This window comes from Pan paniscus, chromosome 5 (genome assembly GCF_029289425.2).
Source record: "Pan paniscus chromosome 5, NHGRI_mPanPan1-v2.0_pri, whole genome shotgun sequence".
Taxonomy (NCBI): Eukaryota; Metazoa; Chordata; class Mammalia; order Primates; family Hominidae; genus Pan; species Pan paniscus.
This window is the reverse complement of record NC_073254.2, coordinates 89,911,577-89,925,367: the sequence shown is the minus strand read 5'-3', so window position 1 is coordinate 89,925,367 and position 13,791 is coordinate 89,911,577. Positions and strand designations below refer to the sequence as shown.

Below are 13,791 nucleotides of genomic sequence, written 5' to 3'. Positions count from 1 at the left end.
GAATAGTTTATGCTTTGTTTATTCATTCATTACTTTAGAATGCTTCACTGATATAGTGCTTTAGAAGGAGAATGCTTAAGGCTAAATCTGTACTGATGCTTGTCAAAATGCTGAGTTGATTTAAAAAAAAATCTTCATATCAGTTTTGTCACTTTCTCACAAAAATACACAGGTGGGATAGGTGAAATAAAACTAAATCATGATAATTTTTTTCAATAACACACAGCCTAAATAAACACATTTTCACACCATAACAGATCTTATGAATCACAGAGCTTGTACAGAGATGATGAAAAATTAATCCACTCAAAGTTTCAGTAGAACCAAGAATCTTTTATAAAAATATGTATTTTGTTTGTTTAACTCAAACAGTGACTATCTCCAAAAATATTGCATCATTGTGACATGCCTTCAAGTTTATCCTCAAATGAACCAAGAATCCACATGAAATTATGAAACCACTGTAATACCACGGTTTTTACCTATATCCTTTTTATAAGGATTCATGTGATATTCTTTAGCCTCAAATTGTGGGATCAATTCTTTTGTTTGTTTGTTTGTTTTTTGTTTTTTGAGACAGAGCCTTGCTCTGTCGCTCAGGCTGGAGTGCAGTGGCATGATCTTGGCTCATTGTAACCTCCCCCTCCTGCCTCAGCCTCCCGAGTAGCTGGGATTACAGGCATGTGCCATCACATCTGGCTAATTTTTTGTATTTTTAGTAGAGACAGGGTTTCACCGTGTTAGCCAGGATGGTCTCGATCTCCTGACCTCGTCATCTGCCCACCTCGGCCTCCCAAAGTGCTGGGATTACAGGCATGAGCCACTGCGCCTAGCCCGGGATCAATTCTATCCTTGGGTGAGAAGTTGATGAGACACAGGACATAGAACACTCAATCTTCTTAGATTGAGGTCCAAGACTGGATCTCATTCTTGCAAAAACTCTAAGAAATAAACTATAAACTGTTTATACATAATAAACTAAGAAAACGTGCAGCCATCAAATTTAGATATATCTAACTTTTTTAAGATTACAGACCTTGTTCTCTAGGGAAATCAATAATAAATCTATATCATGTTAGCTTCAAATGTAATATTTAAAGTAACTTTCTATCCAAAAGGGTTTTACTAGGCAATTTTTCTCTTTCAAATGACCTACGAATACATTTAGTGAATTTTTCTGTACAATAGAACCCTGAAAAACCATTATAAGCTTATAAAAAATAGTCTGCAATACAAAGTAATTGCTATTGTAAGGATGAATAGTCTATTGTTCTTGAATGAAAATAGCAGATAACCTGGAACCATTTAATTTGAACTTCAGCTTTTTCCAGCCCTTTCTATTTAAAACATATGAACTTAGACCAAGATTATATTTTGTATCATATTTTCAATTTTTACTTTTAATAATCTAATTTTTTAAGGCATGACCTAATTATTTTAAATTCCCAGGCTGGAGAAAATGGGTATAAAATGGAGTGAAAATAATACATGTGAAAATACAATTGGAAATAACATAGCTGTTCTTCACACATCTGATGGCAAATTAATTAAATTAATAAAATTGATGAGAAGGGAATCTATTACACAGTAATAAAAGGAGGATGTTTTTAATAAGATTTTTTTTTTTACTTAGAAATTTTAGTTATCTTTCACAACTAACATCACAACTTACATCCACAGGCTTGCCATCTGAAGCTCGCGTAGCAATAACTGTCCGTCCATGGAAATCCACAGTGTCCTTTTCATCAGTCTGCCTCCTCGCAATTAAATTACAATCCATATAAAGTGAAATGACCTGGGATTGTATACTAATGCCAAGTTTGTGCCACTGACGATCAAACAAAGGACGGAGTTCTCGATTTCTAAAAATGTAGTTCAACACATCTCCCTCTGTGGCTTGAAACATAAATTCCACCACCTTCTTTCCACCATCAACTACTATAGAAATCTGCAAAAATGTAAAGTATCTTTAAATGTTTTAAAAATCAATGTTCAAAATTATTAAAGCACACAAAGAAAAGCTCAAGATGCATATTAGTATAACTGAGGCACTTAGTAAAATATTTTAGATGACACTTGTGTCCACCAGGTTTGTTAAAATAAAAGAACAGCAAACACCACTACAAAAATGGTTTAGAAATGGGGCATTCTGGTGAATGTAATATGCTCCTTCCTAAGAGAACATCTAAGAGTATGTGTGTGTGTGTGTGTGTGTGTGTGTGTGTGTGTGTGTGTGTGTAGTTATTTTAAATGTTTATATAAACCATTTATAAGTTTATATATACATAATTTATATACACTATAGATAAAATTTTATAAGATATATAAATTATTGCTCTGTATTAGTAACACAGGAATTTAAGGTTACCAATTTAAGAAGACTAAGAATGTGATCATTTCCCTAAGTAGGGAAGCTAAGATCAATTCTTTCACCATTGATACTTTGCAAGGTACAGAGAAAACACATTTTATAGAGGACATACTCTTGGTTGATCTACTCATCATAAAATTGTAGCTGTATTAACAGATTAAAAGATCAGTGATGATTTAAAACATCTCAACGGATATGTACACAAGTAAAAACTAATGTATGGTGCCAATAAGTAATTTTGAGGTTCCTCTCCCCTCGCTGGAGTGCCAGCATTCCTTCTTTGCAGCCCAAACGCCATCTCTTCTATATGCTCTCCTAGATTCCTGCTCTCTACATCCCCCAGTTCCGATGAGCTGCCCTTTCGGTGCTCCCATTGTCCACACCCAACACTAAGCTTAACTCTACCACAGCACTTGTTCAACATAATTATGCTATATTATGTTGCTCTCCTAGATGTCATCTCCTTACGCCTTATGCTCCCTGATAATACAAATTCTGTTTTTCAGATCTCTTTTCTTGTCACTACCTAGCATATAGTATGTGTTCCATAAATTTTTATTGATGGGATAAATATTTAAGTCTCAACTCTTTATTCACCAAGAGTTGTCCAATGAAATGATAAACTGCTTTAAAAATAATATATAACATTAGAGACGACAGAAGGAAGATGAAGAATGTGTTACTTAGAAAGAATTAGTTAATGAAGCAGTTGTAAAGAGAAGGCAGTTTTACATTCTTTAAACAAAATATGGACCTAGAAGTAAAATAAAAACAAAAACTAACACTATGTTGTCCACTATACTCTCATATTATGGATCTCAGCAAGGCCATCCTAACTACGAGAATACTTGCATTTTCTTGTTGATGATCCCTCTAAAGGATAGAACATTTGGATATTAGATCTACTCGCAAATTTGTGCACACAGTTCAAATAATTCACCTGGCTTAATTACACAAGGAAAACTAATGAGCACAACTCTAATGGTACTTTACCTGTGGAATATTCTGCTGGTTTAAAACCTGCCACAGAAACCACCGTTCCTTTTTGGCGTTTCTTCGTACTCGAAACATGGCAGCTACTGAGTACTCCTCAGGAAGGCCTTTGGGAAATATCTTACTGTGGGAGGAAAACAAAGAACTTTTGTGGGGAAACTGGAGATTGCAAGAAAATAAAATCTAGGTATAAAGTTCTGTGTAACACAATATCTCAGTCATATTTTTCTCAGTAAATGTGTAACTTATGCACTTTTCTCTTTCCTTTTAAAAAATCTTCTGGTACAGTGTTGTTAAAGTTTGGAGTGTATAAAAATGAGTGAAGAGATTACAGTATTAAATTGACATTTCCTTATTCAACAAGATATTGAACAGAAGAAAATCTCAGAATTCACTGCAGTCTGACAAACAGTAGAGATTTATCAAGGAAATAAAATGGTATGACTTGATTTTGTTAGTAGAGAGAGGTACAGAGAATTTTAAAGAACACTAGTAATAAGTAAACAAATATTTTCCAAAGAAACTTTTTCATATTAAATTCTTGCAAATGAGTTCCTAATACTGATTTCTTAGTCCCAACTGAAGACCATGCTAAATATAACATGGATATTTTAGCTTTATTTTTCACTTTGCTTCTATATACCTGTTAGCTTTTTCTTGCTTTGTGCTATTGTCATAAAAATAAATCACATCTTTATATTTTATATTCCCATCAATGAAGATTTCTAATATTGCTTTATGTATGTATGTATTTATACAACTGTATTTTAAATCTGATAAGAAAATAAAAGAAACACAAACAAAGTACATTTATTCTGGCTTTTATATTTATCTATGTAATTAACTATTCCAGTGCTTTTTATGTCATTGTTTGGATTTGAGTTACTGTCTAGTTTCCTTTCATTCAGCCTAAAGGAATTTCCTTCCTATTTCTTGTAGGGCAGATGTGCTAGTCTCAAATTCCGGGTTTTTTAAATCCTTAATTTCACCTTCAGTTTTGAAGGATAGTTTTGCTGGATATAGAATTCTTGATTTACAGTCTTTTTCCTTCAAAACGTTGACTATGTCATCCCACTGCCTTCTGGTCTCCATGGTTTCTGATGAGAAGTCAGCTTACTCATATTGAGAACTTCTTGTTTTCTGTTTTGGTTAACTACTTCTCTCTTGCTGCTGTAAAAATTCTCTCTTTGACTTTTGGCAGTTTGGTTATCATGTGACTAAGTGTGGATCTCTTTCAGTTTGTCCTTCTTAGAGTCTGTAGAGCTTCCTGAATGTATAAGTTAATACCTTTTACCAAATTTGAGGAATTTGCATTTCTTATTTCTTCAAATAGTCTTTCTTTACTCTCTCTCCACTCCTAGAATTCCTATTATGCATGCTTGCTGGTATCACACAGTCTTGGGACTGTTCATTTTTCTTCATTCTTTTTCCCCCGATCTGCAGACTAATTGAACTATCTTCAAGTTCCTGGATTCTTTCTTCTCCTACCTCAGATCAGTTCTTGAACCCCTCCTGTAAATTTTTCATTTCTGTTTTATACTTTTCTATTCAAAAATTTGATTTGCTGCTTCTTAATAATTTCTACTTATTGATATTCTCTATTTGGTAAGACATCATTCTCATACTTTTCTTTAGTTCATTACAGTTTCCTTTAGTTACTTAAGTATATTTAAAATAGCAGACAAAGTTATTGTTAAGTACGTTTAATGTCTAGGTTTCCTCAGAAACAGTTTCTATTGGCCACTCTTTTATCTGTACATAGTTTTGCATACCTTCTTTTTGCATATCTTCTAATTGTTAATTGAAAAGACCACAGCCAATATCATACTGAAGGGGCAAAAACTGGAAGCATTCCCTTTGAAAACTGGCACAAGACAGGGATGCCCTCTCTCACCACTCCTATTCAACATAGTGTTGGAAGTTCTGGCCAGGGCAATCAGGCAGGAGAAAGAAATAAAGGGTATTCAATTAGGAAAAGAGGAAGTCAAATTGTCCCTGTTTGCAGATGACATGATTGTATATTTAGAAAACCCCATCGTCTCAGCCCAAAATCTCCTTCAGCTGATAAGCAACTTCAGCAAAGTCTCAGGATACAAAATCAATGTGCAAAAATCACAAGCATTCTTATACACCAATAACAAACAAACAGAGAGCCAAATCATGAGTGAACTCCCATTTGCAATTGCTTCAAAGAGAATAAAATACCTAGGAATCCAACTTACAAGGGATGTGAAGGACCTCTTCAAGGAGAACTACAAACCACTGCTCAATGAAATAAAAGAGGATACAAACAAATGGAAGAACATTCCATGCCCATGGATAGGAAGAACCAATATCATGAAAATGGCCATACTGCCCAAGATAATTTATAGATTCAATGCCATCCCTATCAAGCTACCAATGACTTTCTTCACAGAATTGGAAAAAACTACTTTAAAGTTCATATGGAACCATAAAAGAGCCCGCATTGCCAAGTCAATCCTAAGCCAAAAGAACAAAGCTGGAGGCATCATGCTACCTGACTTCAAACTATACTACAAGGCTACAGTAACCAAAACAGCATGGTACTGGTATCAAAACAGAGATATAGACCAAAGGAACAGAACAGAGCCCTCAGAAATAATACCACACATCTACAAACATCTGATCTTTGAGAAACCTGACAAAAACAAGCAATGGGGAAAGGATCCCCTATTTAACAAATGGTGCTGGGAATACTGGCTTGCCATATGTAGAAAGCTGAAACTGGATCCCTTCCTTACACCTTATACAAAAATTAATTCAAGATGGATTAAAGACTTAAATGTTAGACCTAAAACCATAAAAACCCTAGAAAAAAACCTAGGCAATACCATTCAGGACATAGGCATGGGCAAAGACTTCATGTCTAAAACACCAAAAGCAATGGCAACAAAAGCCAAAATTGACAAATGGGATCTAATTAAACTAAAGAACTTCTGCACAGCAAAAGAAACTACCATCAGAGTGAACAGGCAACCTACAGAATCAGAGAAAATTTTTGCAATCTACTCATCTAACAAAGGGCTAATATCCAGAATCTGCAAAGAACTCAAACAAATTTACAAGAAAAAGCAAACAACCCCATCAAAAAGTGGGCAAAGGATGTGAACAGACACTTCTCAAAAGAAGACATTTATGCAGCCAACAGACACATGAAAAAATGCTCATCATCACTGGCCATCAGAGAAATGCAAATCAAAACCACAATGAGATACCATCTCACACCAGTTAGAATGGCAATCATTAAAAAGTCAGGAAACAACAGGTGCTGGAGAGGATGTGGGGAAATAGGAACACTTTTACACTGTTGGTGGGACTGTGAACTAGTTCAACCATTGTGGAAGAGAGTGTGGTGATTCCTCAGGGATCTAGAACTAGAAATACCATTTGACCCAGCCATCCCATTACTGGGCATATACCCAAAGGATTATAAATCATTCTGCTATAAAGTCACATGCACACACATGTTTATTGCGGCACTATTCACAATAGCAAAGACTTGGAACCAACCCACGTGTCCATCAATGATAGACCAGATTAAGAAACTGTGGCACATATACACCATGGAATACTATGCAGCCATAAAAAATGATGAGTTCATGTCCTTTGTAGGGACATGGATGAAGCTGGAAACCATCATTTTCAGCAAACTATCGCAAGAACAAAAAACCAAACACTGCATATTCTCACTCATAGGTGGGAATTGAACAATGAGAACACTTGGACACAGGAAGGAGAACATCACACACCGGGGCCTGTCATGGGGTGGGGGAAAGGGGGAGGGATAGCATTAGGAGATGTACCTAATGTAAATGACGAGTTAATGGGTGCAGCTCACCAACATGGCACATGTATACATATGTAACAAACCTGCACATTGTGCACATGTACCCTACAACTTAAAGTATATTTAAAAGAAGAAAGAAAAGAAGACATTTAAAATAATATAATATGGTAACATTGGAAATTAGACTCTACCTGTCAATGGTTTGCCATTGGTGCTGTCTGTTGTCTTTATTGTTGCTGCATTTTATTTGCTTGGTCACTTTTCTGGACAAATTCTGTAAAGTGTTTGACTCCTGCAGTTTCTGCTCATTTAGCTTAGTAGTCAACTAATGATTGAATAGTTAAACACCTTTACCTAAAAGCATCCCAGCCTTTGCTGAAGGCCTATGTGTGTGACGGAAAATGCCTTAAATGTTCAGGCTGGTAGTTTATAAATCACCTTAGCCTTCATGTTCTGCTTGTTCAGAGCTTGGAGTTTCGCCAAAGATTTTAAGGCCTTTTCAGGCCTTTCCGGAGTTTTCACACAGCCCTGTAACATAGAAATATGTGTCTGGAGTCCTACAAATATGTTGGAGCTTTCTAGTGCCCTCTATGGATGTCTTCTTCCCCAGTTTTTTCTTTAAAAATTTTTTTGATCAGCTTCTTGTTTATTCCAGTTATAACTCCTGCCTCAGGCAGCTGCAATATTAAACAATTGCCACTGATTATTTTCAATTAATGTCCAGAGGAAAGGGCTATTCTTACAAGCTCTGATCAGGTCAAATAAAGACCAACTAAGAATTGGGGTTTTTAGGGAACTACCAGGCAGGAAAAATAATGGCAATTCCCTGAAAATGGAGCTTTTAATGAACTTCACACTCTTTCTCCCCTTTCCAGCAGCTGCTAGGCAGCTAGTTTTCACTGTGATTCTTAAGCTACTGGTTTTCAAGCCTACCATGTGTTGGAGAGAGAGGGATATGAATAGGACAAGTTAAAATGCCATAAAGCCTGCTAGTCTTACTGAGATTCAAAGTTTTTCTTGAATAATCACTCATTAGATTGTGAAAGCCCCTTAAAAAGTTCTGAATATATTGATTTTGACAAATTTTGCCTGTGTTCTTATTGCTTTTTTTGAGGAGAAGGTTTTATGAAATCCTTCAGAAATAACAAATTGTTATTTTTAGCCACTAAGTTTTGTAGTGGTTTCTTACAAAGCAAAAGATAATAAAAACATTTTTTCTCTTCATTTTCTACTTAGGATGATAGTCATGCAGTCACCAGTCCATCTGTTGTTAAGACTGAAAGCTCTTTGAAAGCAAGGACAGCATTTAACATATCTTTGTATCACTCACAAAGCCTAAGTGCAGTCCCAGCAGGGCACTTTATCTGTTGAATGAGTGAGTGATCCAGCAAATGAGAGACAGAGATGTACTGAATTTTGATATGATACTTTGATGTTTAATAAACAAAAACTAAATAGAGGTCGGGTGTGGTGGCTCACACCAGTAATTCCAGCACTTTGGGAGGCCGAGGCGGGCAGATCACTTGAGGTCAGGAGTTTGAGACCTGCCTGGCCAACATAGTGAAACCCCATTTCTACTAAAAATACAAAAATTAGTCAGGCATGGTGGCACGCGCCTGTAATCCCAGCTACTCAGTTGGCTGAGGCAGGAGAATTGTTTGAACCCAGGAGGTGAAGGTTGCAGTGAGCCGAGATTGCACCACTGCATTCCAGCCTGGGTGACAGAGTAAGACTCCATATCAAAAAAAAAACAAAAACAAAAAACTAAATAGAATTATTTTTCGATAATTTATAAACTAGTTCAAAAGCTGAAAATATTTTTGCATCTCATGAGTAGTTTCTGCTGTGACAAAAAATAAGAGTATTATCAATATTTATATATAACAATTATATTTTAAAATATACATTGAAATAAATTTAGCTATATTTAAGGAATAATTGATTTTTAATCTAAGTTTATAATGAATGAAAATCTTTATAATCACTATATTTCCCTTTCAGAAATTTATATTGTGCTTTCAAGACCAAATATGATTTTGCTTGCCAAGATTATGCTATTTGAAGAAAAACTTCTGCATTTTAAAAATAAAATATTAAAAAAAAATCTACTCTTACAAACTATGCTTGTTGTTTATACCACACAAGCACAAACACTTAACGTGACACAGAATAGTTTCTCTGGGTCTTGCCAAAATTTCTGTTATAAAAGAGGCCATATTGGGTTACCAGAGAGATATAATGACAGCTTGCTATGTCTAAGATATCCATGCTTGAATATTTTGAATGGAGTGTAATTTCCTATAAGAAATCCTATCCATTGCTTATTCAGTGATACTCCCATTAAGAAAAATATCGTTGATCCTTACTTGCTAAGTTCATTCATATAAATATATATACGAATCTACATACGAATATACATATACGAATCTACATACGAATATACATATATGAATCTACATACGAATATATACGAATCTACATACGAATATATACGAATCTACATACGAATATATACGAATCTATATACGTATACGAATCTATATACGTATACGAATCTATGTGCGAATATATATGAATATATATGAATATATACGAATATATATGAATATATATGAATATATACGAATATATATGAATATATATGAATATATACGAATATATATGAATATATATGAATATATACGAATATATATGAATATATATGAATATATACGAATATATATGAATATATATGAATATATACGAATATATATGAATATATATGAATATATACGAATATATATGAATATACATGAATATATATGAATATACATATGAATACATATGAATATATATGAATATATATGAATATATATGAATATATGAATATATATGATATATGATATATATGATATATGACATATAGATATATGATATATGATTATATGATATATGATATATAATATATATGATATATATGATATATGATATGATATATGACATTTATGGATATATTATATATGGATATATGATATATATGAATATATGTGATATATATGAATATATGTGATATGTATATGAATATATATGTGATACATATGTGATATATATGTGATACATATGTGATATATATGATATGTATATGAATATATGATATGTATTTGAATATATATGTCTATGAATATATATGATATGTCTATGAATATATATGATGTCTATGAATATATATATGATACGTATATGACTATATATGAATATATGATATATATGAATATATATGAATATATATGATATATATATGAATATATATATGATATATATATGAATATAGATGATATATATGAATATATATCATATATATGAATATAGATGATATATATGAATATATATCATATATGAATATAGATGATATATATGAATATAGATGATATATATGAATATATGATATATACATGAATATAGATGATATATATGAATATATGATATATATATGAATATATATGATATATATGAATATATGATATATATATGAATATATGTGATATATATGAATATATGATATATATGAATATATATGATATATATGAATACATATATGATATATATGATACATATGATATATATGATACATATGATACATATGATATATATGATATATATCAGATATGATATATATCAGATATGATATATATATCATATATGATATATATATCATATATATCAGATATGATATATATGATATATCAGATATATATGATATATATCATATATATGATTTATATCATATATATCATATGTATGGATATATATCATATATATGAATATATATGAATATACATATGAATATATATGAATATACATATGAATATACATATGAATATATAGATGAATATATATATATATGACTAGAAATTCTCAATGGGATGTTTCCTGCCTTCCCTCCATTTTATACATGTTGTATGTAGTTCAATGTCATAAATAAAAATTTTATCCACATAAATTAATACTAACCTACATTTGAAGAGCCTAGACTCAGTGAAATTTAAGTGTAATTTATCCTTTTTTTAAATTGCTTACTTTTCTACACATTAATTAAGGTCATCTAGATATTCATGGGCCTATGAGGGCACAAGTATATCAGATTAACAAAACGTTCAATATAAAATCAATATTTTCAAAATATGGCTAACTAAACATCATACAGTCAAACTAAAGTTGGTCGAAGTGCTCCAGGCATGTCAAGGGAAAATTGCTGCCTGGGAGTCCACATCACACTGGCCTCTGAGGGAGGGAGCCAGCTCTAGATGTAATCTGGAGTATCTCTGAAGCCTTGTAATTCATATATCTTGGATTCCTTTAAACTTGTAATTCACTTCAATGTTGCAGAAATATAAAATGTAGCTTGCATCTGCTCTCTGACATTCTCTATGTACAGCAGCCCTCTGTTTAATCATAAAATGGAAGAAAACCATATGAAACATTGGGGAAGTGACCAGGGGATCAGAAATAGCGCTCCTTAAAAATGACTAACTATAGTACAAGCAGTGTCCAGGTGTCAGAACCACTGCCAGTGAGGCTTTGACCCTAATAAAACATTTATTTCATAAAAATCTTAACATTAAAATGTTTCTTTCTTGGTGTTAAGATTAAGAAAGATTTTTATTTTTTTCTTTATATTTTCTCTACTTTCTCAGTTTTTGCAAGGGGCATGAATTGTGCTGATGATCAGGTTTTTAAAAATTACAACTATTCCCATCTTGGGAAAAATAACCCTAACCTCTGATGTGACCTATAAATTATCCCTATATTCTTCAAGGACAGAGATGAGGGAGAATTGGCACATACTGCACCCCCTCACACACCTAAAAGGGCACTAACAAATATTATTTTTTCTATTTTGGTAGGTAAAAATTAAGTTGCAAAAGTCTAGAATTCCCAACCTATAGCCTTTATAATAAGTAAATCACTGAAGCATTAGGAGAAAAAGCAAAACAAAAAACTTTCAAATAAAAACATACCTATGACAATATTTCACCCATTTACTTAAAATGGAATATCTAATTACAAAGTTACTAGTAGTAATATACATGGAGTTGGATAAAAAATAACATTTTATTAACTCTGAAGCAATTCCACTGTATAGGACTTTAAGAATGAATTATATTTGTCCAAATTCCATATTAACTTCATTCTCTAGATTTTTTCCTATCTGATTAATGAAAATTTTTTTTCTGGTCAAAATTTACTTAAAACCATTAGGAAATACAAATAGAATAAAACCTAAAAGATTTCTGTATTACAGAAAAGATCTTGGCATGAGATAGAGGAAGCATTTGATCACTCTATATTTGTATAATTGTTATTAAATAGATTGCACATTCAACATTCTTCCTAACTATGAAGTGCTTCCACTAACAAGCCAAAACACCTAATTGTCTACTTTTAGAGCTTTCTTCCTGTCTGGAAAATCCTCGTGTTTATAAAACACAAGCTCTGTTAATATTAAGATAGTCCCAAAAAGTCGGTCACACATTACTAACAAACTGTCTAATAATTAATTCTCACCTTGGAAAGCACAGAGCAGAGATCTGTGGGGACTGCTACGAAGCAAAGTTCTAAGAGGGAAGACACAGAGAGAGAACAAATCCAGAGCAGGAAGCTCTCCTGAGTTAGACAGACAAAGATGAGATGCTGAGTCTTGGGCAGCAAATGTGTCACCTTAAGGCAGTGGGAGTTTGGGAGGAAAGTTCCAAAAAGGAGGGGATGTGAGATGCAACCAAGATAAATCTTGTCTATTTCTCTCTCCTGTGCTCTGGACTTACATACCTAAGTCCTTAGTAGGCATCTCCACGTGGAGGGGAAAGGCATTGTAATTAAATAACTGAAATTGAACGTTTTATATTGCTGCCTCAGAACATCCCTCCACAAGGATTCCACATCTCAATAAAAGACATGGCTATTCACTCAGGTGCCCCACCCAAATCCCTGCAAGTTATTCTTTATTCCTGCCTTTCCTTTATTATCCCCCATCCTATCTAACCCATCAGCAAGTCTTACTGGTTTTTGTGTTTTATTTTATGGGTTTATTTTTTTGAGGCAGGGTCTCACTCTGTCACCCAGGCAGGAGTGCAGAGGTGTGGTCATGGTTCATTGCAGCCTCAACCTCCCAGGCTCAAGTGATCCTCCCACTTCAGCCTCCCATGTAGCTGGGACTATAGGCACGTGCAGCCATACCCGGCTAATTTTTTGTATTTTTTATTTTTTTGTAGAGATGGAATTTCGCCATGTTTCCTAGGCGGGTCTCAAACTCCTGGCCTCAAGCGATACATCTGCATTGGCCTCCCCAAGTTCTGGGATTACAGGCATGAGCCACCACCCCAAGCCCTTACTGTTTTTATCACCAAAACAGATCTTGACTCTGGCTACTTCTCTCCATCTCCACTATCACCATGCTATCCCAAGCGGCCACCATCTCTCCCCAGGACTCCTGTTATAGTGTCCTGATTGTCCTCCTTCTTTGCCTTTCCTTACAGTCTGGCCTGCACATAGCAGCTAGAATGAGCTTTTAAAATCAGACCAGGTCCCTCCCTTACTTATAACCTTCTAAAAGTGTTGCATGGTTCCTAGAATAAGATGCATT

At 33.6% G+C, this 13,791-nt stretch overlaps 1 protein-coding gene across 1 annotated transcript in view; it reads right to left on the bottom strand.

Moving 5' to 3' along the window:
- Window positions 1–13,791, bottom strand: part of COL19A1 (collagen type XIX alpha 1 chain) — a 342,117-nt gene that overhangs the window by 278,038 nt on the left and 50,288 nt on the right. The window contains exons 6-7 of the mRNA XM_055113849.2: window positions 3,365–3,488; window positions 1,673–1,948 (exon numbers count right to left, since the gene is read on the bottom strand). Coding sequence (XP_054969824.1) covers window positions 1,673–1,948; window positions 3,365–3,488 — 400 coding nt within the window. The remainder of the gene's footprint in view (window positions 1–1,672; window positions 1,949–3,364; window positions 3,489–13,791) is intronic.